At 51.5% G+C, this 27,875-nt stretch overlaps 1 protein-coding gene across 1 annotated transcript in view; it reads left to right on the forward strand.

Annotated features, from left to right (window-relative positions):
* The first annotated feature begins 18,164 nt into the window (after positions 1–18,164).
* The window catches only part of CA9 (carbonic anhydrase 9), a 39,534-nt gene continuing 29,823 nt past the window's right edge, over positions 18,165–27,875 (forward strand). Inside the window, exon 1 of the mRNA XM_045022387.1 lies at positions 18,165–18,525. Within this exon, the coding sequence (XP_044878322.1) occupies positions 18,423–18,525 (103 nt within the window). The 5' untranslated portion in view covers positions 18,165–18,422. The remainder of the gene's footprint in view (positions 18,526–27,875) is intronic.

Genomic DNA, 27,875 nt, shown 5'->3' on the forward strand with positions numbered 1-27,875 from the left:
GGCCATTAGGTGCCCCCTCAGTCTTCTTCTCTCAAGACTAAACATATCCAGGTTTTCAACCATTCTTCATCAATAAACCTGTTATCATGTTGTTGCTCTCTTCTGGACTCTCTCCAATTGATAAAGAAGTCTATAAAACCATGACTAGTGTTGAGAAAGTAAATAAGGAAGTATTATTTACTCCTCCTCATAACACAAGAACTAAGGGTTACCAAATGAAATGAATAGGCGGAAGGTTTAACACAAACAAAAGGAAGTATTTCTTCACTCAATCTACAGTCAACCTGTTGAACTCTTTGCCAGAGGATGTTGTGAAGGGCAAGACTATAACAGGGTTCAAAAAAGAACTAGAGAAGTTCATGGAGGGTGGGTCCATCAATGGCTATTAGCCAGGATGGGCAGGGATGGTGTCCGTAGCCTCTGTTTGCCAGGAGCTGGGAATGGGCAACAGGGAATGGATCACTTGACAATTACCTGTTCCGTTCATTCCCTCTGGGGCACCTGGCATTGGCCACTGTTGGTAGACAGGATACTGGGCTGGATGGACCTTTGGTCTGACCCAGTGTGGCTGTTCTTACGTTCAATTTGTGCACATCTTTGTTAAAGTGGGGAGCCCAGAACTGGACACAGTACTCCAGCTGAGGCCTCACCAATGCTGAGTAGAGCAGGAGAATTACCTCTCATGTCTTACAAACAACACTCCTGTTAATACACCCTGGAATGATATTAGCTTTTTTCACAACTGCATCACATTATTGACTCATATTCAGTTTGTGATCCACTATCGACCCCACATCCTTTTCAGCAGCTCTGTTGCCTACCAGTTAGTTCCTGTTTTGTATTTGTGCAGTACATTTTTTCCTTCCTTAGTACTTTGCACTTGTCTTTATTGAATTGTACCTAGGGGTGAAAGTAACTTAAAGGACTTACCGGCACTCCGGAGTCCTTAGGAGGGGCAGGGCCTCAACCGGAAGAGGCAGGGCCTTTAAATCTCTGGACGCTTAAAATCAGGATTTAAAGGGCTGGGGCTGGGGGCTGGGGCTGTGGTAGCAGCGTCTGGGAGCCCCAGGCCTTTTAAATCACCCCAAGAGCTACCAGCTGCAGAGGCTGCTGGGAGCTCTGTGGGTGATTTAAAGAGCCCAGGGCTCCAGCTGCCACTATTGCAGCGGAGCCCCAGGCACTTTACATCACCCTGGGAGGAGGCTCCTGGCTGCCGCCACTACCCCAAGACTCTGGCCTCTGGCGGAGCTTAAAGGGCCTGGGGCTCCACTGCAGTAGCAGCAGCTGGGAGCCCCTGGCCCTTTAAATCACCGCCGGAGCACCGCTGCCGCTACCCCAGAGCTCCAGCAGTGGGGTTCGGGTGGCAATTTAAAGGGCCCCAGAGGATAGCGGCAGTGGGAGCCCTGGACCCCTTAAATCGCCACCCGAGCCCCGCTGCCGGAGCCCTGGGGTAGCAGTGGCAGCCGGGGGCGCCGGTGGTGATTTAAACGGCCCAGGGCTCTGGCTGTCGCTACTGCCCCAGGCCCTTTAAAGTGTCCCTGAAGCCCTGGGGTAGCAGTGGCGGGGCTGCAACGGGAAGTTAAAGGGCCTGAGGCGGTAGCAGCCACCAAGCCCCAGGCCCTTTAAATTGCCGCCAGGGGAAGCTGATCCACCCTGATACGGCGCACTGGCTCTTGCCGCTGTGCCTTACTGGGGCATGCTGGCTTACTTTCACCTCTGATTGCACCATGATTTCAAATCCTTCTGAATTATAATCCTGTCCTCCAAAGTGTTTGCAAGCCCTCCCAACTTAATCCCTTCAACAGTAAATGTTATAAGCATATTTTCCATTCAGTCATCCAAGTTATTAATGAAAATACTGAACAGTACTGACCCCAGGACAGACCCCTGTGAGACCCTGCTGGATATGCCCTTCCAGATTGACAGCGAACCATTGATAACTACTCCTTGAGTATGGTCTGTCAGGCTTCTCTCTGTTTGTGATGCTGGCTGCTCCTGTCTGTCTGTCTCTGAACGTTCTAACACTATAGTAGAAAGATAAGATGCCTCAGGATCCCTGCCTCAGCCTTTCCCCTTTTCCACTCCCCCTCTCTGGGAGTAGCAGTCCTGCCCCCAGGCATATGGGCACCCTGAGTCTGTTCTGCAGGTTCTAGCCCTGCCTGTTCCCTTCCCTCCCTGTGGGATGAAGTGGCTGCACAGACAAGGAGATCCTGTAGCAAGGCCAAAGGATGTGGTGGGGGAATGTTTTATTATTTATTTTGATTTTTAACTGTTTAGTTTGCCTGAATGTGTAACTGCTCCATGTGCTCTGACATCACTGCATTGTAAACCCAAGCTCAGATTCAGGTTTAAGCCCAAACCCCTTTATTATCCACACACAAATCTTTCTGACTTGGGTCATTAAGCCCTCAGGCCCCAAGCCCATGGACTAAGCCAAGTCCCACTGGGCCTCAGGTCCAAGCACTGCCATCTTGCAGTGTGAATGCAGTTCAAGCTGCAAACCTGAGTCAGAAAGTCTGTGTAGTGCAGTGTGGATGCATTAACACAGTTGTGCGATATGGGTCCAGCAATTGGAAACCCAGCTTTACAATGCAGTGTGGGCTTGAAAACACTGAGTCCACAAACATGAGCCCAGAGCCACGAGTTTCGGGTGCAGTGTAGATATGCCCTGAGAGGCTTCATATAGTGTGCTGGGCTGAAGTTCTGCAACCCATCCGTCCTGTCTTGGCTGTGTGCCCCTGCCCAGTGCTGAGCCCAGGAGTCCTCAGTGCCCTTTGGAGACCTCCACTGTTCTGCAACCCAATGCCTGGGCAGCCAGGTTCTTTGTTCAAAACCCTAAAAGCTGCAAGCCCTGCCGTCAGTTACTGCTCCTGCAACTCCAAGCAGTGGGAGCCATAGGCGCCAACTTTCTAACTTTCCGGGGGGGTGCTCGACCCACGCTTTGCCCCAGGCCCTGCCCCCACTCCACTCCTTCCCCCTAAACCACACCCCCATCCTGCCTCTTTCTGCCCCCTTCCCAGAGCGCACCCCGCCCTCGCTCTGCCCCTCCTGCATGCCGCTGAACAGCTGATCCACAGCGGGCAGGAGATGCTGAGAGGGAGGAGGAGCTGATTGGCAGGTGTCATAAAACAGTTAGTTAAGGGTTAAGGTCTCTTTTACCTGTAAAGGGTTAACAAGCAGTAACCTGATGAACACCTGACCAGAGGACCAATCAAGGGACAAGATAATTTCAAATCTCTGTGGAGGGAAGTCTTTGTCTGTGTTCTTTGTTTTGAGTTCGTTCTCTTTTTGGATCTAAGAGAGGCCAGACATATCTTCAAGTTCTCCAAGTTTTCCTGAAGTATTTTCTTCTATTCAGTCTAGTGAGTATTAGAAAGGCGGACTAGTCTTCTAATTTAATTTCAGCATTTGTAATTGTGTGTTTGCTGAAGAAATATCTTTATTTCTGTTTGCTGTTACTTTGATTATTCTGAGGAGGAGGGAGGGGAAGTCTCTCCAGTTCTTATAAGTTAGACCCTGTAAATTTTTCCATCCTGGTATTACAGAGATAGTGTACCTTCTTTCTTTCTTTTAATAAATCCTTTTCTTTTTAGAGCTTGATTGATTTCTTCCCTTGTTTGGATTTTCAGGGGAAGGGAAGGGGGATAGGGAATCCCTCTTTGTTTGATTCAAGGAGTTTGAATCCAGGTATCTCTCCTAAGGGCTAGGAGAGGGGAGGGGGGAATGCTTTATTTCCCTTTGTGTTGAGATTCAAGGAGTTTGGATCTGGGTTCCCCAGGGAAAGTTTTGGGGAACAGGGAGTGTGCCAGACACTAAAAACTTGGCTGGTGGCAGCAAAGACCAGATCTAAACTAGGATTTGTTTAGAGGAGTCCATGCAGGTCCCCATCTTGTGAACACTAAAGTTCAAAGTGGGGAATAAACCTATGACAGCAGGGCTCACTGGGGGGTGGGAGGCACTTGGGAGGGAGGAGGAGGAGCTGATCAGCAGCACCCACTGGTGAGTGCTGAGCACTCACTATTTTTTTCCCATGAAGTCGGTACCTATGTTGGAGCCAGTGGGGAAAGGACTCTGCAACAGACCCAAGGTGCTGGAGCTCTAGAGGGCCTCCTCCAAACTGGCACTTCTCATAGCCTAACTATTACAAGCATTGAGAGAGAGCCCATCACCACGGCATCTGGGCAGCAGTTACATTGGGCCAGTTAGCATTTCCAAAAAGCACATCGGCGCAGGGAGAGACATGACTAGCTGGCTGAGTGCCCAGGATTTGACCATCATCCAACAGCCTCAGCAGGGAGAGGCATCATGCACCTTTCTTAGGGCAGACAGATTTGTGTTCAGTGGCGCCACGCCTGATGTAGACAAACAGATGTATTCCCAGTGGGAGCAAATTCCGGAGACTGGGTTCTCCTATCCTGTGTGTAAGAGTGCAGGATGATCTTAAACACAAAATGGAAGCTTAAAAGAAGTGGAAAATTGGACAGATGACTAGGGAGGAGTATAAAAATATTGCTCAAGCATGCAGGGGTGTAATCAGGAAGGCCAAAACACAACTGGAGTTGCAGCTAGCAAGGGATGTGAAGGGTAACAAGAAGGGTTTCTTCAGGTATGTTAGCAACAAGAAGGTCAAGGAAAGTGTGGGACCGTTACTGAATGGGGGAGGCAACCTAGTGACAGAGGATGTGGAAAAAGCTGAAGTACTCAATGCTTTTTTTGCCTTGGTCTTCACACACAAAGTCAGCTCCCACACTGCTGCACTGGGCAACACAGTATGGGGAGGAGGTGAGCAGCCCTCAGTGGTGAAAGAACAGATTAAGGACTATTTAGAAAAGCTGGACATGCACAAGTCCATGGGTCCAGATCTAATGCATCCGAGGGTGCTGAGGGAGTTGGCTGATGTGATTGCAGAGCCATTGGCCATTATCTTTGAAAACCCGTGATGATCAGGGGAGGTCCCAGACGACTGGAAAAAGGAAAATATAGTGCCCATCCTTAAAAAGGGGAAGAAGGAGAACCCAGGGAACTACAAATCAGTCAGCCTCACCTCCCTGGAAAAATCATGGAGCAGGTCCTCAAGGAATCCATTTTGAAGCATTTAGAGGAGAGGAAGGTGATCAGGAACAGTCCGCATGGATTCACCAAGGGCAAGTCATGCCTGACCAACCTGATTGCCTTCTATGATGAAATAACTGGCTCTGTGGATATGGGGAAAGCGGTGGATGTGATATATCTTGACTTTAGCAAAGCTTTTGATATGATCTCCCACAGCATTCTTGCCAGCAAGTTAAAGAAGTATGGATTGGATGAATGGACTATAAGGTGGATAGAAAGCTGGCTAGATCGTCAGGCTCAATGGGTAGTGATCAACAGTTCAGTGTCTAGCTGACAGCCGGTATCAAGTGGAGTGCCCCAAGGGTCGGTCATGGGGCTGGTTTTGTTCAAAATCTTCATTAATGATCTGGATGATGGGATGGATTGCACCCTCAGCAAATTGGCAGATGACACTGAGCTGGGGGGAGAGGTAGATATGCTGGAGGGTAGGGATAGGGTCCAGAGTGACCTAGACAAATTGGAGTATTGGTCCAAAAGAAATCTGGTGCGGTTCAACAAGGACAAGTGTAGAGTCCTGCACTTAGGATAAAAGAATCCCATGCACTGCTATAGGCTGGGGACCAACTGACTAAACAGCAGTTCTGCAGAAAAGGACCTGGGGTTATGATGGATGAGAAGCTGGATATGAGTCAGCAGTGTGCCCTTGATGCCAAAAAGGCTAACAGCATTTTGGGCTTCATTAGTAGGAGCATAGCCAGCAGATCGAGGGAAGTGATTATTCTCCTCTATTCGGCACAGGTGAGGCCACATCTGGAGTACTGCATCTAGTTTTGGGGCCCCCACTACAAAAGAGATGTGGACAAATTGGAGAAAGTGCAGCGGAAGGCAACGAAAATGCTCAGGGGGCTGGGGCACATGACTTATGAGGAGAGGATGAGGGAACTGGGCTTGTTTAGTCTGCAGAAAAGAGTGAGGGAGGATTTGATAGCAGCCTTCAACTACCTGAAGTGGGGTTCCAAAGAGAATGGAGCTCGGCTGTTCTCAGTGGTGGCAGATGACAGAACAAGGAATAATGGTCTCAAGTTGCAGTGGGGGAGGTCTAGGTTGAATATTAGGAAACATTATTTCACTAGGAGGGTGGTGAAGCACTGGAATGGGATACCTAGGGAGGTTTTTAAGGCCCAGCTTGACAAAGCCTTGGCTGGGATGATTTAGTTGGTGTTGGTTCTGCTTTGAGCAGGTGATTGGACTAGATGACCTCCTGAGGTCTCTTCCAACCCTAATCTTCTATGATTCTACCCAGAATGCCCCCTTGGTTGGCTCCTGCTGTTTTCAACAGAGGACAGTGGTTCCTGTACACTGGATCAGCACAGAGTCTCTGGTAGGTTGGCACATTTGTCTTTCTGTAGGTTCCAGATGCCTCGGTTTGCATATTTGTGCCCTGGGCTGCTTGCTTGAACAGAGACCTGGCTACAGCTTGTTTCTGGGTTGTCTGTAGAGCTGGGAGAAATTTTTCTGGCATTTTTTTCCAAAATAATTCTGAGAATTTGCCAATACCAAAACATTTAATGAATCCTGTCGATTTCACTGAACTGTTTTCATTTTTAAAAAAACATAAAAAGGGGGGGAAACACTGAAAAAGTCAAAATGAAACATTTCAACATTTTCAAAATGGGATGCTTCAATTTTTTTCGTTTAAAATGACTTTTTGTCTCAAAATTTTCTTAATTTTATTTTTCTTAAATTATAAACTTTTAAATACATAAAACTGAAACAAAATGTTTTCTGTTTGAACTGAAACAATTTTATTTTTGAAATTTTCAGCAAATCAAAAAGTTGAATAAAACATTTTGTTTTTTAAATTGCCAATGAACCGAAAAATCTATTATTCACCCAGCTCTGGTCATCTGCAACATGCCCCTTGCCCAGAGGCATCAGCTATCCCTGTGAATGTGCTTGGGAAGGGCACAGGGCTGGTCTACTCACAGAAGCCTGGTTGTAGCTTGTTTAGCTCTCCTCTGACATTACAGCTGCAAGGAGAGGCCTTGCTTGTACACGGGGTAAAGCCTGGGCCATATGATGTGACCTCTGCAGAGAACATAAGAATGTCCAGACTGGGTCACACCAAAGGTCCATCCAGCCCCGTATCCTGCCTTCTGACAGTGGCCAATGCCAGGTGCCCCAGAGGGAATGAACAGAACAGGGAATCATCGAGTGATCCATCCCCTGTTGCCCATTCCCAGCTTCTGGCAAACAGAGGCTCGGGACACCATCCCTGCCCATCCTGGCTAATAGCCTTTGATGGACCTGTCCTCCATGAACTTACCTAGTTCTTTTTTTAACCCTGTTATAGTCTTGGCCTTTACAACATCCTCTGGCAAAGAGTTCAACAAGTTGACTCTGTGTTGTGTGAAGTAATACTTCCTTTTGTTTGGTTTTAAACTGCTGCCTATTCATTTCAATTGGAGACCTCTAGTTTTTGTGTTTTGAGAAGGAGTAAATAACACTTCCTCATTTACTTTCTCAGCATCATAATTTTATAGACTTCTATATCAATTGAAGAGAGTCCAGAAGAGAGCAACAAAATAACATATTTAGACCTCTATCATATCCCCCCTTAGTCATTTCTTTTCCAAGCTGAAAAGTCCCAATCTTATTAATCTCTCCTCATATGGAAGCTGTTCCATATCCCTAATAATTTTTGTTGCCCTTTTTTGAATCTTTTCCAATTCCAATATATCTTTTTTTGAGATGGGATGACTTGTCACGGAGTCCCTGGGCGATGCTCTGGAACTACTCCCTATAAAGCCAGTCAGGACTCTGGTGAAGTCTCCTCTCTGCGATCAGATTGTCTTCAGGGCAAGAAGCTCACACAATTTCACCTTCCTGGGTCTGACCTTGGAGCATTCAGCATCCTCTGCTCCTCCATGCGCTTTCCACAGTGAGTCTGCCCAGGTGAGGTCCTGGGGAAGCCACAGGGTCCTGCACCCCCACTTCGCAGTCAGACGTGACTCTCAGCCAGCCAGTAAAACAGGGGTTTATTAGATGACAGGAACAGGGTCTAAAACAGAGCTTGTAGGTACAGAGAACAGGACCCCTCGGCCGGGTCCATTTTGGGGGGCAGTGAGCCAGACACCCAGGTCTGCACTTCACTCCATGTCCCCAGCCAGCCCCAAACTGAAACTCTCCAGCCCCTCCTCCTCTGGGCTTTGTCCCTTTCCGGGGCCAGGAGGTCACCTCACCTCTTTGTTCTCCAACACCTTCAGCTGGCACCTTTCTAGAGGAGGGGCCAAGGTCATTAGTTGCCAGGAGACAGAGTGTCAGCCATTTTCTGTCCACACAGCATCACATCTGCCCTCTAGGTCTCTGCAACAATCTCCCACCACCTAGATACTTAAGAACTGCATAGGGGAAACTGAGGCACCCACACAGTATTCAGAGAAAACATTATGAACCTTCTCAGTTCATCATACGACCACATCTGCACATGGTATTCAAGATGTGGGAATACCATGGATTGATATAGAAGCAATGTGATATTTTCTGTCTTATTACTGTATATACTCATTCATAAGCCGAAATTCTTTAGTAAAAAAGGGAAGTACCACAGAAGGGGGTCGGCTTATGAACGGGTACAGAGAGGGAGAGGTGGGACACAGCCCTTCCCCCCAACAGAGGGAGCAAGGAGCGGCAGCACAGCCAGCAGAGCCAGAAGGAAAGAGTGGGGGGCCAGAGTCTCTCCAGTTCTGGCCACGCTGCTCTCCCCCCAGCCTCCAAAGCAGCTGCAGCTCCAGGGCTGGCAGGCTGCAGCCATGCCGCTTGGCCCCGCCCCCCAGAGTAGGCTGTGGCTGCGTCGCCCGGCCCAGCCCGCTGGAACATGCTGCGGTCGCGCCACTCGGCCTGTCGGAGCAGCTCCAGCCAGGCCAGAGACATCCTCCCCTGGCCATCCCCAGATAAGGTGGGAAGGGCTGGGATGGGGAGAGTGTGGGGGTCCCGGGCTAGTGGTGGGGTCATGTGGGGGGGTGGTCACAGGGGTTACTCTCCTGACTCCCAACTTCTCCCCCACAAAAAATTTCCCCACCAGTTGCTGTCCCGGCCCATCAGAGTAAGCAGCTGGCGTGCCGGGACACTTTGTTTACTTAGGTTTACCTCTGTGCCTGTGGATGCTCAAGGTAAACAAACCACCTTGGCCCACTAGCGGCTTCTCCTGACAGCCTGGGAGCCAAAGTTTACTGAGCCCTGAATTATAGGGTTGGTTTATGAATGGGTCATAAAAATTTTCCATTTTTACTTATCCATATTGAGGTGGGGAGTCTGCTTATAAACAAACTGGCTTATGATCGAGTATATACGGTATCTCTCCCTTTCTTAATGAGTCCCAACATTTTGTTCGCTTTTTTGACTGCCACTGCACATTGAGTGGATGTTTCCAGAGAACTATCCACAAGGACTCCAAGATCTTTCTTGAGTGGTAACAGCTAATTTAGACTCCATCATTTTATATGGCTAGCTGGGATTATGTTTTCCAATGTGCATTACTTTGCATTTATCAGAGGGGTAGCCGTGTTAGTCTGGATCTGTAAAAGCAGCAAAGAATCCTGTGCCACCTTATAGACTAACAGACGTTTTGCAGCATGAGCTTTCGTGGGTGAATACCCACTTCTTCGGATGCAAGTGGTGGAAATTTCCAGGGGCAGGTTTATATATGCAAGCAAGAAGCAAGCTAGAGATAACGAGGTTAGTTCAATCAGGGAGGATGAGGCCCTGTTCTAGCAGCTGAGTGAAAACCAAGAGAGGAGAAACTGGTTCTGTAATTGGCAAGCCATTCACAGTCTTTGTTTAATCCTGAGCTGATGGTGTCAAATTTGCAGATGAACTGGAGCTCAGCAGTTTCTCTTTGAAGTCTGGTCCTGAAGTTTTTTTTGCTGCAGGATGGCCACCTTAAGATCTGCTATTGTGTGGCCAGGGAGGTTGAAGTGTTCTCCTACAGGTTTTTGTATATTGCCATTCCTAATATCTGATTTGTGTCCATTTATCCTTTTCCTTAGAGACTGTCCAGTTTGGCCGATGTACATAGCAGAGGGGCATTGCTGGCATATGATGGCATATATTACATTGGTGGACGTGCAGGTGAATGAACCGGTGATGGTGTGGCTGATCTGGTTAGGTCCTGTGATGGTGTCACTGGTGTAGATATGTGGGCAGAGTTGGCATCGAGGTTTGTTGCATGGATTGGTTCCTGAGCTAGAGTTACTATGGTGCGGTGTGCAGTTACTGGTGAGAATATGCTTCAGGTTGGCAGGTTGTCTGTGGGCGAGGACTGGCCTGCCACCCAAGGCCTGTGAAAGTGTGGGATCGTTCTCCAGGATGGGTTGTAGATCCCTGATGATGTGCTGGAGGGGTTTTAGCTGGGGACTGTATGTGATGGCCAGTGGAGTCCTGTTGGTTTCTTTCTTGGGTTTGTCTTGCAGTAGGAGGCTTCTGGGTACACGTCTGGCTCTGTTGATCTGTCTCTTTATTTCCTCGTGCGGGTACTGTAGTTTTGAGAATGCTTGGTGGAGATTTTGTAGGTGTTGGTCTCTGTCTGTGGGGTTAGAGCAGATGCGGTTGTACCTCAGTGCTTGGCTGTAGACAATGGATCTTGTGGTGTGCCCGGGATGGAAGCTGGAGGCATGAAGGTAGGCATAGCGGTCGGTAGGTTTTCGGTATAGGGTGGTGTTAATGTGACCATCAATTATTTGCACCGTAGTGTCTAGGAAGTGGACCTCCTGTGTAGATTGGTACAGGCTGAGGTTGATGGTGGGGTGGAAGCTGTTGAAATCGTGGTGGAATTTTTCCAGAGTCTCCTTCCCATGGGTCCAGATGATGAAGATGTCATCAATGTAGCGTAGGTAGAGAAGGGGCGTGAGTGGACGGGAGCTGAGGAAGCGTTGTTCCAGGTCAGCCATAAAAATATTGGCATATTGTGGGGCCATGCGGGTGCCCATAGCGGTGCCACTGATCTGGAGATATATATTGTCATCAAATTTGAAATAGTTGTGTCTGAGGATAAAGGCACAGAGCTCAGCAACCAGTTGTGCTGTGGCATCATCAGGGATACTGTTCCTGACAGCTTGTATTCCATCAGTGTGCGGGATGTTTGTGTAGAGAGCCTCTACATCCATGGTGGCCAGGATGGTGTTTTCTGGAAGGTCACCAATGCATTGTAGTTTCCTCAGGAAATCAGTGGTGTCACGGAGATAGCTGGGAGTGCTGGTGGCATAGGGTCTGAGTAGAGAGTCCACATATCCAGACAGTCCTTCAGTGAGAGTTCCAATGCCCGAGATGATGGGGCGTCCAGGATTTCCAGGTTTGTGGATTTTGGGCAGTAGATAGAATAGCCCTGGTCGGGGCTCTAAGGATATGTTGATTTGTTCCAGTGTTAGTGTAGGGAGTGTCCTGAGTAGATGGTTCAGTTTCTTAGTGTATTCCTCAGTGGGATCTGAGGGAAGTGGCCTGTAGAATTTGGTGTTGGAGAGTTGTCTGGCGGCCTCCTTTTGGTAGTCAGACTTGTTCATGATGACAACAGCACCTCCTTTATCAGCCTCTTTGATTATAATGTCAGGATGGTTTCTGAGGCTGTGGATGGCATTGCGTTCTGCACGACTTAGGTTATGAGGCAAGCGATGTTGTTTTTCCACAATTTCTGCCTGTGCACTTCGGCGGAAGCATTCAATGTATAGGTCCAGACTGTCATTTCGACCCTCAGGAGGAGTCCATGTGGAGTTCTTCTTTTTGTGCTGTTGGTGGGAGGGTAACTGTATCAGTGCGCTGTTCAGTGTTGTCCTGAAAGTATTCTTTGAGTCGGAGACGGCGAAAGTAGGCTTCCAGATCGCCGCAGAACTGTATCATGTTGGTGGGGGTGTGTGACAGAGCGATTCTGGCGGGACCCAACTGAGAGTGCCAAATCAGGACCAATTGCTTAAACTGGGCAGTCACAGCCCTAGGCTGGGGTTTTTCTACCTCTAAGGCAAACCAAACCAGCCAGACAAAAAGGACTTTGGTCTCACCCCACTGGCTAACCACAAGTCACACAAGCAATTTCCTTAGACACTCCAGTCTCCCAGCATCACCACCAGTGCACTCGTCCTGGGGATGAATGGTTATGAAAACCAACACCCCAATAAAAGAAAAAGGTTCCCTCGATCCCAAAGGACCAAGCCCCAGACCCAGGTCAATATACACATCAGATCTTACCCACAAATCACGCTGTTGCCAATCCTTTAGAATCTAAAATCTAAAGGTTTATTTACAAAGGGAAAAAGGTAGAGATGAGAGGTAGAACTGGTTAAATGGAACCAACTACATACAGTAATGGCAAAGTTCTTAGTTCAGGCTTGCAGCAGTGATGGAGTAAACTGCAGGTTCAAATTAAGTCTCTGGAATACATCCCCCGCTGGGATGGGTCGTTCAGTCCCTTGTGTAGAGCTTCAGTTTGTAGCAAAGTCCCTCCAGAGGTCAGAAGCTGGATTGAAGACAAGATGGAGATGATGCATCAGCCTTATATAGACTTTTCCAGGTATAAGAATCTCTTTGTTCTCACTGTGGAAAATCACAGCAAAATGGAGTCTGCAGTCACATGGACAAGTCTTTGCATACCTTGCTGAGTCACAAGGCGTGTCTGCCTTCTCTCCATGGGTCAATTGTGTAGCTGATGGTCCTTAATGGGCCATCAAGCCAGCTAGGCAGGGCTAACACCAGCTTGTCTGGGATATTTCCCAGAAGCAGAGCATAATACAAAATACAGACAGTATAGAGCCAATACTTATAACTTCAACTACAAAATGATACACAGACATACAGACAGCATAATCATAACCAGCAACCCAGAACCTGGTCTTAGACACCTTATATGACCCCCTTTACTTAAGATTTGGTGCCACTACAGGACCTTGGTTGCAACCCATGTTCTATATGGTCCCAATTTATATCAATAACGTCACAGGGTGGCAGGTGGTGTATCATGTTCTGAGGGTCGAAATGACAGTCTGCAGTTCTGCGGCGATCTGGAGCAGATGACTGAGTTCAGCCCAGGAACATGGCTGCAGAATGGGGCCAGTCACCTGAGGGATACACTGATCCTGCCAAGTATGTGACCTATTTAGCAGGAGCCCTTGGCACAGTGAGCCAGGCTGAAGAAGCAGTCCCAGCACAGGGGTGCCCAAAGGTAGAAAGAGCCCATTGCATTAAGGGCAGGCATAGCAGCAGGGCAAGCTGTCTCGGGCCTGTATGTTAAACTGCAGAGGAGGTAGCAGGGCCCATGTGAGCATGGCTTGCAGGAGATGGGAGGTACTCTGCATGCTCTTTGAGCAACCATTCCCTATGGGTTGAAGGGTGCGACTGCCACAAGCAGAGCTTAGCAGACTAGCATCCTGGCAGGGGAACTTGTGGTTATGGCATAGAACTGGGACTCTGGAGACCTGGAGTCTATTTCCAGCTCTGCCACTGACCCACTCTGTGACCTTGGGCAAGTCCCTTCTGAAATCTGTGCCTGTTTCCCCATCTGTACAGTGGGGCTAGTAACATGCCCTGCCTCCCAAGCATATGATGCTAACTCCATTCATGTCTGGGGAACTGAGTAACAGCTCCAAGGCCTTGTTGCAAATGCGAGTGAATGGCCTCTGAGGTTAGCTAGGGAATTCATGGCTTTTAAGACTGTGATCATCTAGCCTGACCTCCTGCATAACACAGGTCATAAAACTTCTCTGTATTAAAACCTGCAGTAAGGCCAAGAGCTGTGCTGGAGTTTGAGCATATTTTTTAGGAAAACATCCCATCTTGATTTAAAAATCTCCAGTGATGGATGATCCACCACATTCCTTGGTAAATTGTTCCAATAGTTAATTACTATCACTGTTAAAAATTTGCACCTTATTTCTAGTCTGAATTCATCTACATTTAACGTCCCGCTGTTGTGTCGAGTTATACCCTTGTCTGCTAATGTGCATGTACGTAGTTATATGTTGTGATCATCACCCCTTCATCTCTTTGAGACGTTAAATACATTGAGCTCCTTAAGAATGTCACTACATGGCATGTGTCAAGGCTGATTCCCCACTCTGGCACTTCGAGTGCAGAAGGTGGGGGGTCGCGAGGATTCTAAAAATTAACACTGGCAGCTCCAGGCTGGTATTAAATTCCCAAGGTTACAGCTTCTCTCTGACCTTGGATTGGTAGATGCTGCCACCACCCAAGTGCAGAATCCCTTTGAAAGACCAGGAAGGCTTACTTGGGAATTCCTTCCTGTGGGGTACCCTCAAGCCCTTTCACCCCCACTCCCAGGGAAGAGTTGAAAAAGAAATCATCTGTTGCCACAAGCTAATAAAAAAAACAAACCATGTGCACAAACCTCTTAAGACACAGAACTTCAATCCTGTTCTTTAAAAAGGTAAATTTTATTTAAAAAAATCTGAAAACTCAGGCTATTGCTAGATTTTAAAAGAGCAAATACAAGGATTAAGCCCCAAAAATAGTTTTCTTGAGGTCCAACTTAAAGGTTACGAGCAAAACAAAAGCACCCGGAGTTAGCACAGAGGAATCTACAAGCCATAAAGAAATAAGAGATAGACCTAATTGCGTCTTCCTAGACATTTCCTGATCTACTTACATATCGGGGGTTTCAAATGAGTAGTTTCTAGGTATGATCTGATGATTTTTCATACCCGGCCCAACAGGGGCGGCTCTACCTATTTGGCCGCCCCAAGCAGTCATGCGCGGGAGGTGCCCCGGAGCCCCGGGAGCAGCGGACCTCCCGCGGGCATGACTGCGGAGGGTCCGCTGGTCGCGCGGCTCGGCTGGACCTCCCGCAGCTGCGGACGGTTCGCAGGTCCGGCGGCTCTGCTTGAGCTGCCACAGGCATGCCTGCGGGAGGTCCAGCTGAGCCGCACAACCAGCGGACCGTCCGCAGGCATGACTGCGGCAGGTCCGCCGGCCCAGCCTGCCGCCCCCCCGGGAAAGGGCCGCCCCACGCACGTGCTTGCCGCGCTGGGGTCTGGAGCCGGCCCTGCAGCCCAAGCTTTGTACAGCATAGTTTCTGTTCTGTCCCTCTCCCTGGGAGAACAACCACAGACAGACAAAGGGGAAGTTTTTCTCAATTTTAAAATGTTCTAGCCTTCCCACTGGCTCTTTTGGTCAGGTGCCCACGCCCATCTTTTTACCTAGGCATAGCAGTGAGACTTTTTAACCCTTTACAGGTAGTGCAAGTAGAGAACAGCTAAGCAGGGGGAGGGACAGCTCAGTGGTTTGAGCATTGGCCTGCTAAACCCAGGGTTGTGAGTTCGATCCTGGAGGGGGCCATTTAGGGATTTGGGGATTGGTCCTGCTTTGAGCAGGGGGTTGGACTAGATGATCTCTTGAGGTCCCTTCCAACCCTAATAATCTATGATACTAAGAGAGATCTTATAGCTAACTGGCTGGGTGTCCATAAAAGGGAGTTTACCCCCCACCCCCTTCATTTATCACAGCATGTTTTCCCACGAGTCAGTCATTCTCATGGCTCTTCTCTCAACGGTCTTTCCAATGTACCCACATCCTCCTTGAAGTGTGGACACCAAAACTGGACGCTGGATTACAGCAGTGGTCGAACCAGTGCCAAATACAGATGTGCTATAACCTCTCTACTCCTACTCACTATTCCCCTCTCTATACATCCAGAGGTCACAGTAGCCTTTTTGGTCGCCATTGGGAGCTCATGATCTGCTGATTATCCCCCAGAACCCCCAACTCTTTTTCAGAGTCACTGCTTCCCTGGATGAAGTCCCCCTGCCTGTAAGTATGTCGCACATTCTTTGTTCCTATATATATGCCCTTGTATTTGGACGTATTTAAATGCATATTGTTGCCTGTGTCCCATTTGCTAAGTGATCAAGATTCCTCTGTATAATCAGTGACCTATCTTCTTCAGTATTTACCACTTCCCCAATCTTTGTCACCTGCAAACACTAGCAGTAACAATTTTGGTTTTTTTTCCAAGTCATTGATAAAAATGTTTAATAGTGTAAGGCCAAAAACTGATCCTTGCAGGACTCCATTAGAAACACAGCCACTCTGATGATGACGCCCCATTTATAATTAAATTCTGAGACCTACAGTGTAATCAGTCTGTAATCCATTAGATGTATGCCATATTGAGTTTATATCACTGTAGTTTATTAATCAATATGGCCTGCAGTGCCAAGTCAAATACCTCACAGATATCTAAATATTACTGTGAGCTTTGTCAACCAAACGTCTGATCTCATCAAAAAACGCTATGTTACTTTGATGAGACCTGTTCTCAAAAATAGCTGTTGATTGGCATTAATTATATTACATTGCTTTAATTACTTATTAATCAAGTCTTATATCAACCATTCCATGATTTTGCTTGAAATCAGTGTCAGGATGACAGGTTAAAGTAACCTGGGTCGCCCCATTTACCTTTTTAAATGTTGACACAACAAGAGGCTTTTCCCACTCCTCTGGAACTTTCCCGTGTTCCAAGACTTATTAAAAATCAACATTAATGGTCATCAACATTAACCCTCAGCCAACTCCTTTAATACTCTTGAATGCAAGTTATCTGGACCTGCTGATTTAGAAATGTCCAACAGTAGTAGCTGCTGTTTGACATCCTCCTGGATTGCTATTGGAATGGAATATATTTCATCATCATATAATAGGATATGAACACATCATCTGTTTATTTCCCAAATACAGAGCAGAAATATTTACCAAACACTTCTGCCTTTTCTGTATTATTACTGACTGGTCTACCATGCCCATCTAGCTATGGACCATGATCACTGTTAGGATTCCTTTTGTTCTCTAGATACGTAAACTCCTGTGTATTGTTCTTCGCTCTGATGAGCAGTGGAATGAGGGCAATATCTGCCTCAGGCCTCCCTCTCCCATCAAAGGTTATCCCCTTGGGGCATGGGCTCCTGAGCCCTCTGTGTTTTAGGAAGGGTGGGGGTTGTAGCTACAATGATGTGGATGGGTCACTGGTTCTGTATTTATGGGGCTCATGGAGGAATCTGTCCCCAGTCCCCACTGCTGTGAGAAGGACACTGTGCTTCTGGGGCTCATGGAGGGGTCAGTTCTCAGGTCCCATTGTCAGGGGAGGGGAGCTGTGGTTATGGGGCTCACAGAGGGGTTGGTCCCAGGCCCCGATGTTATGGGAGAGGAGCAGTGGTTATGGGGCTCATGGAGGGTCAGGTCTAGGCCCCCCTAGCTAGGGGAGGGGAGCTGTGGTTATGGGGATAATGGAGGGTCGGTCCCAGGCCCTGTTGCTATGGCAGAGAAGCTGTGGTTATGGGGCTCACAGAGGGGTCAGTCCCAGGCCCCCTTGCTAAGGGAAAGGAGCTGTGGTTATGGGGCTCACAGAGGGTTGGTCCCAGGCCCCCTTGCTATGAGAGAGGAGCCATGGTAATGGGGCTCACAGAGGGTTGGTCCCAGGCCCACTTGCTATGGGAGAGGAGCAGTGGTTATGGGGCTCACAGAGGGGTTGGTCCCAGGCCCCATTGTTATGGGAGAGGAGCTGTGGTTATGGGGATAGTGGAGGGTCGGTCCCAGGCCCTGTTGCTATGGCAGAGAAGCTATGGTTATGGGGCTCACAGAGGGGTCAGTCCCAGGCCCCCTTGCTAAGGGAAAGGAGCTGTGGTTATGGGGCTCACAGAGGGTTGGTCCCAGGCCCCCTTGCTATGAGAGAGGAGCCATGGTAATGGGGCTCACAGAGGGTTGGTCCCAGGCCCACTTGCTATGGGAGAGGAGCAGTGGTTATGGGGCTCACAGAGGGGTTGGTCCCAGGCCCCATTGTTATGGGAGAGGAGCTGTGGTTATGGGGATAATGGAGGGTCAGGTCCAGGCCCCCTATGTATGGGAGGGGAGCTGTGGTTATGGGGATAATGGAGGGTCGGTCCCAGGCCCTGTTGCTATGGGAGAAGAGCTGTAGCTGTGTTTGAGCTGCATTGCTGGTAGGTTGTCTGAAAAGGAAACCCTATTCAAGCTCCGGGAGCGTCCCTTGGCTCTAGTCCATGTTAAGGCTCCGCGTACGCACACCCTGGTCCCAGCCCAGACCCCCAGCTGGCAATGACATTGAACTTCAGGCAAGCTCCCAATGCAGGATGTATTTCACCCTTCACCTGCCCCGCAGACTTTGCCTGCAGTCTCTATAAAAGGTAAAGGCTGTGTGAGTCACTGCCCCCTCCCGCTCCTGCCCTCTCTCTCTCCCTCTCACGTAGACACAGTTCAGCTCCGACCGCCCAGCACAGCTCGCTGCTACTCTGGCAGCCAGAGGCAGGCTCTGTAGTGGAGAAGTGGGGCCGTCCCACTGAACTGGTACTTGTTGGAAGATGAGCTGCACCAGGCTGGGTCTCTCTCTCCTGCTGCTGGCTGCCCTGGGCTGGACTGAGGACGAACATGGCTCAGAGGACTCTTCTCACTCCAAAAAGAAAGGTGAGTAAATCCCAGACTCTGTCTCTGGTTCCCTTGGCTCGCTGGTGTCTGGCTGCTCACTCTAGGGAGAGATGGGGCACAGGGTACTTGGCGCTGGGCTGGCTGGTGTCTCCCTGCTGGTTCTCTAACACATCCCAGGAGGGCTGAATGAAGCATGTCCTGTTTGTGTCATGGGGCAATTGTCTGCTAGGCTGCTGGAGAGGGCAGGAATGCCCCTGCACAGACAGTGCTTCAGTTTCTGCCTCCAGTCCCCCAGCCCAAATCCTGGATCCGCTTCCTGTCTCTCAGCACCGGCTGGACCAGCGCACACAGCCAGGGCACCTATCACAGCAGCAGCTAAGCCCCTGGGGACTCCCACCAAAAGTTCAGTCAGTGGGGATGGAATTTATCCCAGCTTCACCTTGCAAAGAGGACATGACCCACAAATGGCACCACAATGCAGAGAAGGTTGCCAGCTGTATTGACCCTGGAGAACCCAGCACACCTACAAACTGGAATCGCTTGGTCAGGTGTAACCACAGCAACATCTCCCCGCCAGGCACTCTCCCAGTCTGCCAATTAAACAAGCATTTGTGTACACAGCCATACAGACCTTCCACCCCCTTTGGCTCACCCCCCATGGCCTCCCCCCCATGTGTAGATCCTGTGCCCCCTTCGCTCACCCACCATGTATAGATCCTGTGCCCCCTTCGCTCACCCACCATGTGTAGATCCTGTGCCCCCTTTCGCTCACCCACCATGTGCAGATCCTGTGCCCCCTTTCGCTCACCCACCATGTGTAGATCCTGTGCCCCCTTTCGCTCACCCCCCATGTGTAGATCCTGTGCCCCCTTTCGCTCACCCACCATGTGTAGATCCTGTGCCCCCTTTCGCTCACCCACCATGTGTAGATCCTGTGCCCCCTTTGCTCACCCACCATGTGTAGATCCTGTGCCCCCTTTCGCTCACCCACCATGTGTAGATCCTGTGCCCCCTTCGCTCACCCACCATGTGTAGATCCTGTGCCCCCTTTGCTCACCCACCATGTGTAGATCCTGCACCCCCTTCGCTCACCCACCATGTGTAGATCCTGCGCCCCCTTTCGCTCATCCACCATGTGTAGATCCTGCGCCCCCTTTCGCTCACCCACCATGTGTAGATCCTGTGCCCCCTTCGCTCACCCACCATGTATAGATCCTGTGCCCCCTTTCGCTCACCCACCATGTGTAGATCCTGCGCCCCCTTTCGCTCATCCACCATGTGTAGATCCTGCGCCCCCTTCGCTCACCCACCATGTATAGATCCTGTGCCCCCTTTCGCTCACCCACCATGTGTAGATCCTGTGCCCCCTTTCGCTCACCCACCCCTGTGCCCCCTTTCGCTCACCCACCATGTGAAGATCCTGTGCCCCCTTCGCTCACCCACCATGTGTAGATCCTGTGCCCCCTTTCGCTCATCCACCATGTGTAGATGCTGTGCCCCCTGTCGCTCACCCACCATGTGTAGATCCTGCACCCCCTTCGCTCACCCACCATGTGTAGATCCTGCGCCCCCTTTCGCTCACCCACCATGTGTAGATCCTGCGCCCCCTTTCGCTCACCCACCATGTGTAGATCCTGTGCCCCCTTTCGCTCACCCACCATGTGTAGATCCTGTGCCCCCTTCGCTCACCCACCATGTGTAGATCCTGTGCCCCCTTTCGCTCACCCACCATGTGTAGATCCTGCGCCCCCTTTCGCTCACCCACCATGTATAGATCCTGTGCCCCCTTCGCTCACCCACCATGTGTAGATCCTGTGCCCCCTTTCGCTCACCCACCATGTGCAGATCCTGTGCCCCCTTTCGCTCACCCACCATGTGCAGATCCTGTGCCCCCTTTCGCTCACCCACCATGTGCAGATCCTGTGCCCCCTTCGCTCACCCACCATGTGTAGATCCTGTGCCCCCTTTCGCTCATCCACCATGTGTAGATTCTGTGCCCCCTTTCGCTCACCCACCATGTGTAGATCCTGCGCCCCCTTTCGCTCACCCACCATGTGTAGATCCTGCGCCCCCTTTCGCTCACCCACCATGTGTAGATCCTGTGCCCCCTTTCGCTCACCCACAATGTGTAGATCCTGCGCCCCCTTTCGCTCACCCACCATGTGTAGATTCTGTGCCCCCTTTCGCTCACCCACCATGTGTAGATCCTGTGCCCCCTTTCGCTCACCCACCATGTGTAGATCCTGCACCCCCTTTCACTCACCCACCATGTGTAGATCCTGTGCCCCCTTTCGCTCACCCACCATGTGTAGATCCTGTGCCCCCTTTCGCTCACCTTAGTCCCCTCCTTATGTGCACAGACTTATAGATCTTAAAGCCACAAGGGACCATGATAGTCATACAGGCTGACATCCTGCATAGCACGTGGTCCCACCATGTACACACCCCTCACCTCTCCTGCTCACCTTGCCCGCATTCTGCATACGCTCCTGAGCCATCTCCTGCCGCCCCCCTTTCTCCTCGCTGGGCCCCAAAGCCCTTTCCACACATGAATTCCTTTTTCCATCAGATCAAAGGGATTAATGTCAACTTGGCAGTTACAGTTCTAACACTCAGGGGAAAGCGATGGCATGTGACTGGTACAGTCAGCAACTCAGACGGGGTGGCCAGGCACAGCTGCCTGGACAGCGAGGCTGTCAAGATTGATGACACAGCCAGATGGGCAATAAGGTGCTGGGGGGAGGGGAGGCATATGGGGATGGACCTGAAACAGCTGCATGGATATTCCAGTGCTGAGCTGGTTTATGGTGCTTTTCATCTGTAGCATTGGTCTGTTGGCTGTGAGCTTGCTCAGACACACCGCTCTAGTAGGATCAGAGCAGTGCTACCGCCAGGTGCCATTTCACACTCGCGTCTAAGGCCCCTTAGTGCAGTGCTGGGCTATCACAGAACCTGCCTGAATCACCTGAGAAATCGATGAGGCACCTGGGGACAGGAAAGAAAAGTGCAGTGATGTTTTTTTTCCAAACAGCATCAGTCTCACTCTGTTCTGATGGAGGAATAAATTCAGCCACATCTCGGTGCAAGGCCTGGAGGGTGTGATAGAGCGGAAGGGCTGTGGTCATGTCTCAGTGCAGGAGGCTTTCAGGGACTGTCACACACATCAGTTCAGTAAGACTTGATTGTCATGACTGGCTAGACAAGTGCTGCAAAGTGCAAGAAAGAAACAGCCCCCTGCAGTCTCTGTCAGAGGTGGGGATATGATTCTCCCAGGTCAGGGCTTCATGTCTTTGGGGTTCGAGTCCCTGGGTCCATTTATTGTTCCTGCCCATCCCTGCCCCAGGGCAGGTGGTTCCATAGTGTGGGGCTGTTTCTTTCCATCTCCAGGGTCCAGCAGTTCTTCACTCTGGTAGGATATTGCTTAGGATTCCTGATAGTTACAGTCTAACTTCCATTTGTTCCGTTGCTGTGGGACATTGGACTAGAATGTTTCTCTTTCTCTCTGTCCACTGGCTGGACAGTCACTGCTCTGTGAGTTTGGCCTATGCTTTGTGCCACCTGGTCCCCACCCCTGGTTATGGTCTCTGAGTCTGTATTTGGTGAGGGTTTGTCTGTTTCTGCACATGTAGCTGCAGTGATATCTGTACCAGTGTGATTGTTCTGTGCAGGGGACTGGGGCAGTTTTGGCTTCGTTCTCCCTTGCTGCCCAGTGTGTGTTTGCATTCTAGGTGCTGGGCTTGTGTCTTGCATGTTTTCTGGCTCTGGGTAAGGGTCTTTGCTGTGCCGGTCAGGTGCTGAGAGGGCTGCTGCTGAGCCCAGGGAGTGGGGATGCAGAGGTGTCAGTGCTGCAGGGGGCACGGTGTTGTCATATAGCTGGGGGGGGTGCTGTCATGTTTCCATGCTGGAAGTTCCCAGGGATGTCGATACAGGAGTGAGGCTGCAGTTGTGTTGTCCATGTTCAGGGGGTTCCTGGGAGCTCAGAGAGTGCAGCAGCTCTAGAGGAGTCAGAGCCAGGTGGGCATTGAGAACACAGCAGTGAGTGCAGTTGGAGAGCCGAGACAGACTGAGCAATGGGCACAGAGCAGTCAGTGCCTGCAGTCAGAATCTATTACTCCCGGCATTGTCCTTGTCACTGTCTCACCTCTTCGTCACCCCTACCTCATCTCAGCCCCCTGCCGACCCTCCATTGCACCCCCCTTCTCCCAGCTGGTCCCTGTGTTGCCCTCCATCACCCTGTTAGACATGTGCTGAGATGGGAGCACCATGCCCACATGGACCCAGCTCTGTGGCTGGACTAGGCTTCAGCTCCAAGGTCTCTGCATCCTGCCTCTTGCCTCCTAGCACATGCTGGTGGTTGGAAATGCTACTTGCATCAGGGCTGAGGTGACTCAGGGGAAGCTGTGGCATGTGGTTTAGTTTTATAGGGTTGCACTAGCACTCGAGGGATCTGCACAGGCAGTGTCCTGGGGAGTGATTACTCTCCGCAGGTTGCATCATTTCCTCCTACTGTGCCAGGAGATGCACTGAAGCAATGTGGTTTGTGGACATGATGGTGGGAAGAGCCTGCCCGTTGGTGCCAGAGGGGCAGGTCTGGGGCTCTGGGTACAGTGTGTGCTCCAATGGCCAGCACCAGGGGGAGCTTCAGGCTGGGCGCTTGTAAATCTGCTGCTAAGATCTTGGGGGCAGAATGTGTGTCGGGGCAGAGACCCGATCCTACCTGGGGCCTCTGGAACCAGAGGGTGTCAGCTGGGCTCCCCCATCTCAGCGCTTGCTCCATGGGGCAGGACTGGATTTTGCTGCAGCAAAGGAGAAAGCACTGCCAGGTGCCCTGCCTGTCTCTGGGACGGGGGTTGGCTCAGGGCTCTGTGTTACACAGTGCAGCAATCTTGGGGGAGGATGGGGTGCCCTCCTCGAAAGGGTCCTGTCTGAGGTATGGCTTGGGAGAGTCAGCTCTGACCTGCCTCCCTGGAGCCTCTGCCAGCTGGTCTGAGAGTTCAGTGCTGGAGTGCGAGAAATGCCCTGCAGAATGGATGGGCCCCAGGCAGCAGGGCTGAGAAGCTGCAGAGCAGGGCCCCTGGCTGTGGGGAGAGGGGATGGCTGTACCCACAGCTGAGCAGTGGTTACTGTAGCAGACTGTGCCGGCAGCATGAGCTCTGCCAGGGCTTTCCTCTGCTCCCCCCCCCCCCCCCCCCAGTGCGGGCTCCTCAGCCAGGATCACCCTGTGTCTGGCCAGAGGCTCCTGTGCAGCTCCCCAGCCCTTGGGCCCTCCCTGCCAACCAGGGGCGGCTCTAGACATTTCGCCGCCCCAAGCAAGGCGGCACGCTGCGGGGGGGCTCTGCCGATCGCTGGTCCCGCGGCTCCACCGAACCTTCTGCAGGCACGCCTGCAGGAGGTCCACCGGAGCTGCCTGCCGCCCTCCCGGCGACCGGCAGAGCGCCCCCCGCGGCGTGCCGCCCCAAGCACGTGCTTGGCATGCTGGGGTCTGGAGCCGCCCCTGCTGCCAACCCCTCACCTCTCAGGCATGCAGCCACCCAGCCTGTGCCTGGCACAGAGACCGTGGCCCTGATAAAATGGGCAGGGTTGTTATCAAGAGTGATGGGGAGAAATAGCATCTCCCTGGGGGAAGGAGAAGGAGAGCGAGACTCCATCCAGGGCTTGACCCCTCCCACCCCAGAGAGGCTCCCCACGACCTCTGTCCCTGTCTCCCTCTGTTACCCACTCTCCTTCTCATCCTGCACCTCCCCTAGTCCCTCCAGCCCCATGTCAGTCCCACTTAGGGTGACCAGATAGCAAGTGTAAAAAATCGGGACGGGGGTGGGGGGGTAACAGGTGCCTATATAAGAAAAAGCCCCCAAAATTGGGACTGTCCCTATAAAATTAGGACATCTGGTCACCCTAGTCCCACTGCAGCCATCCTAGTCCATTCCCCTCCCCATTCCTGTCTCTGTCCATTCCCAGCGCCATTCCTGGTCACCTTCCATCCCAGCCTTGCCTTGGGGCCCTCTCCCATTTCCCTGCTGGGACAATCTCCCTCATCATCACACCTGCAGGAGTAGGGGGCTCCATGGCTGTCAGGGGATGGGAAAGGTATATAGGGGCTTGCCAGCCCCCTGTCACCTTCCTCCAGAGAAGCACAGAGGCCGCTGTAGGGAATTGGCTCAATTCCCAGGCACCAGGACCTGCGCCCTCCACCGCCCAGGAACACAAGGAATGTTCCCTGCAGCAACACGAGCTGCCAGCTGCGGATTAGAGACTGTCACAAAGGTTTGCACTAGAGCAAGATTTCTAAACACGGCTGAGGTTATTGCACAGTCAGAGCTCAGGCTGGGAAGGAGCGAGGCCTGCATGGGTGGTGCCCAGGGTGTGCACCGGAGATCCCTGGAGAGCCGTGCCCATGGGTTGTGCCTGTGTGGGAGGACAGGAGATCCTGGAGAAGCTGAATCTGAGCCATGTGAAGGTGGAGGGGCCAATAAGCAGTGGAGAAGTAGCACCAGACATGGGGCATATGCAGGGAGGGGCCAAGGAGCATCAGATGAACAGTGTCTGTGGGGCATGTGCCAGGACAGAGAGGTGGAGGGCAGCATGCCCACAAGGAGGGGGAGGGGGAGAATCTGGGAGGTCAGAGCTCTTCATCTTCGGGGAGCGACTGTCCAGGAATGTGCCCTGGCATGAGGGCCAGGCACCCTCAGGGTGGGATTTGGGGATCCCTGGCATTGTCTGTCACCAATGGAGGGGATACGGGGATCCCCCTCATTTACTGGGTGAGAGGTCGCTGGGTCTAGCCGAGGTCTGGGGGGGTCTTGTGCCAGGGTAGCCCAGGTTCCAGTGCTGTGCCTGGGAGCAGAGGGCAAGTGGAGTAGAGGGGGACAGGGCTCTGTGAGGGTGGGAGGGCAACAGAGCAGGTACGAGCTAGTCACTGACCTCAGGACGCATGCACCACACCAGCCACCAAGGCCTGGTTTCCAGCACAACCAGGCTGGCTGTTTGCCAGGAGCTCCTGGGAACTGGGGGCTTCAGCTGTCCCATGGTCAGCAGCTTCTTTTCTGCACAGGACTGGTTCCAGCCCACAGCCTTTTCAGCACCTCCCCCTGACAGCAAACTGGCTCTGCTTTCACTGCCTTCCTTGCTGGAGCAGGTGGACATGCAAAGCTGCCTGCCTTTAATGGCAGCTCCTGCCCTAACTTGGCAGTAAGGAAAGAACAGATCTGGCACTTTCTCAGGCGCTGCCATGATGAGCATCCTCAAAATGCCTGATAGAGAGAGCGATTTCTGGTGGCACTTGGGTGTGTGCAGTGACGAGGAGAAAGTGGCTGAAATTAACACAGAGGAGCTTTAGGCTGAATCTCAGGCAGCCAGAGGAGGGTCTCCCTGAGCAGGGCTCTGTCATCTGCAGCATTTCTCGCTGGACTTGAGAGAAGCCTAGAGAATGTGCTGGTGGCTGATGCCTGCCTTGACTCTGGGGATGGGCTGGGACAGGGTGACAGGCTGTCTTGCTTCTCTGATTCTTTGAGCCCAGTGGCAGCTGAACATGCCTTGTGTGCAGCTCTTTCTGCTGAGTTCCCTGGCTGGGATTCTCACCAAAGCAAATCTTGGCCCTGCCAGTTACCCTGTGAAGGTGGTGACCTAACCGGTGGGGGACCAGATGAACTTTCACTCATGGCTTTTGAAGTTATAACCAATGACTGAAGCCTCACTCCTCCTGAGAAATAGGTAATGGATAGTCAGTGATCATGTGACCCACCACTGAAATGCGTCCACCTCTGGTGTGGTGTGTGGCAGCTGTTCAACAGTGAATAACAATGCTTCTCAGCAATTTCTGACTGGAAGAAAACTGTACCCGACTGCAAGTACAGGGGGAATTTAGGTGGCAGGCTATAATTACCTGCACAGGAATTGAGCCAGGGCCCCAGTGTTACCATCCCTTGTGCAAAGTGCTGGGGGATTGTTAAATTCCACAAGTGGTCAGGCTCTTGGTATTACAGCCTCTCCAGCAGTGCCTCTTTGCCCCACACCGGGGCATTGGGTCAGTGCGGAGGCAGAGAGGCACCCAGTCACCCATGCCATGATGGGCAGTACCTAGGTGTGCCGTTGAGGTGCCTCATGCAGGCGCTGATCAGGCCCAGCACTACAGAAGCTTGTGAGAGCTGACGGGATCACAGCACAAAGTGGCCTGGCCAGAGGCTGTGATGTTACTGGGAGGCCCTCGTGTAGGGGCAGGCCGGGGCAGGCCGGTGGCTCTCACAGCCACGCTGCCTGGCAGGAGCTCACAGCCCGCCGGGGGCCCAGAGCGCTGGCGGCACGGCAAGCTGAGGCTGCGGGGAATGGGGGACAGCAGGGGAGGGGGGGGGGACAGCCTCCCCAGCTGGGAGCTCAAGGGCTGGGCAGGACGGTCCCGCAGGCCGTAGTTTGCCCACCTCTGCCCTAGTTGGATCCCATTGTGAGGGGTGAGGACAAGGCCAGCTCCCAGCTACTCCCTTGTGCTGCTGCTGCTGGCGTTGTCTGATTCCTGGAGCTCGTCATGCTGCAGCGCTGTGCTCCCCACCCAGCGTCTGATACCAGCTGAGGAACAGGGATCCTGCTGCTGCTGCTCTACCCCCTGGGTGTGAGGGAGAGGGACAGTCTGGCCATAGGTAAATACAAGTGTCGGGGTCTCCTCCCGTGCACTCCCCTTTGTCATGCCTACCTCCAGTGTGGAGCCCTGTGTACTCCCCTTTGGGGTGCAGCCTTTCCGTGAGGTGAGGCAGGAGATTGTGGGGCAAAGCTGAGTGAGTGTGTGTGGAGTAGACTCTTCTGGGAACAATGGGAATGCAGCCTCCTGGCCTCTGCCTCCATCACATCCCTGAGTGACTGCAGGGCCCAGTGCTCATTGCCAAGGCAACCAGAGCAGGGAGACCTGATTCCTCTCTTTGTGTATGGGCCAGGCTGGGGTCTGGGGGGAAGGAGCGAAGGAGGGGCTTGGAGAGAGGACGGGGGGCAGGAGAAGGCAGCATTGGAAGAGTTCTCTAAAAACATCTGCTCAATGTGCAGCGGCAGTCAAAAAGATTAACAGACTGCGAGAAACAGGAAAGAGAGAGATAATAAGACAGAAAATATCATCATGCTACTATATAAATCCATGGTGCCCCCACACCTTGAATACAGCATGTGGATCTGTTTACTCCATCTCAAAAAAGATAAATTGCAATTGGAAAAAAGTACAGAAAAGGGCAACAAAAATTATTAGGGGGATGGAACAGATTCTGTATGAGGAGAGATTAAAAAGACAGGGACTGTTCAGCTTAGAAAAGAGATGGCTAAGGGGGAGGTCTGTAAAATCATGAGTGGTGTGGAGAAAATGAACAGGGAAGTGTTCTTTACCCCTTCACACAAGTATTTCTTCACACAATGCA

This window comes from Mauremys mutica, chromosome 6 (assembly GCF_020497125.1).
Source record: "Mauremys mutica isolate MM-2020 ecotype Southern chromosome 6, ASM2049712v1, whole genome shotgun sequence".
Lineage (NCBI taxonomy): Eukaryota > Metazoa > Chordata > Testudines > Geoemydidae > Mauremys > Mauremys mutica.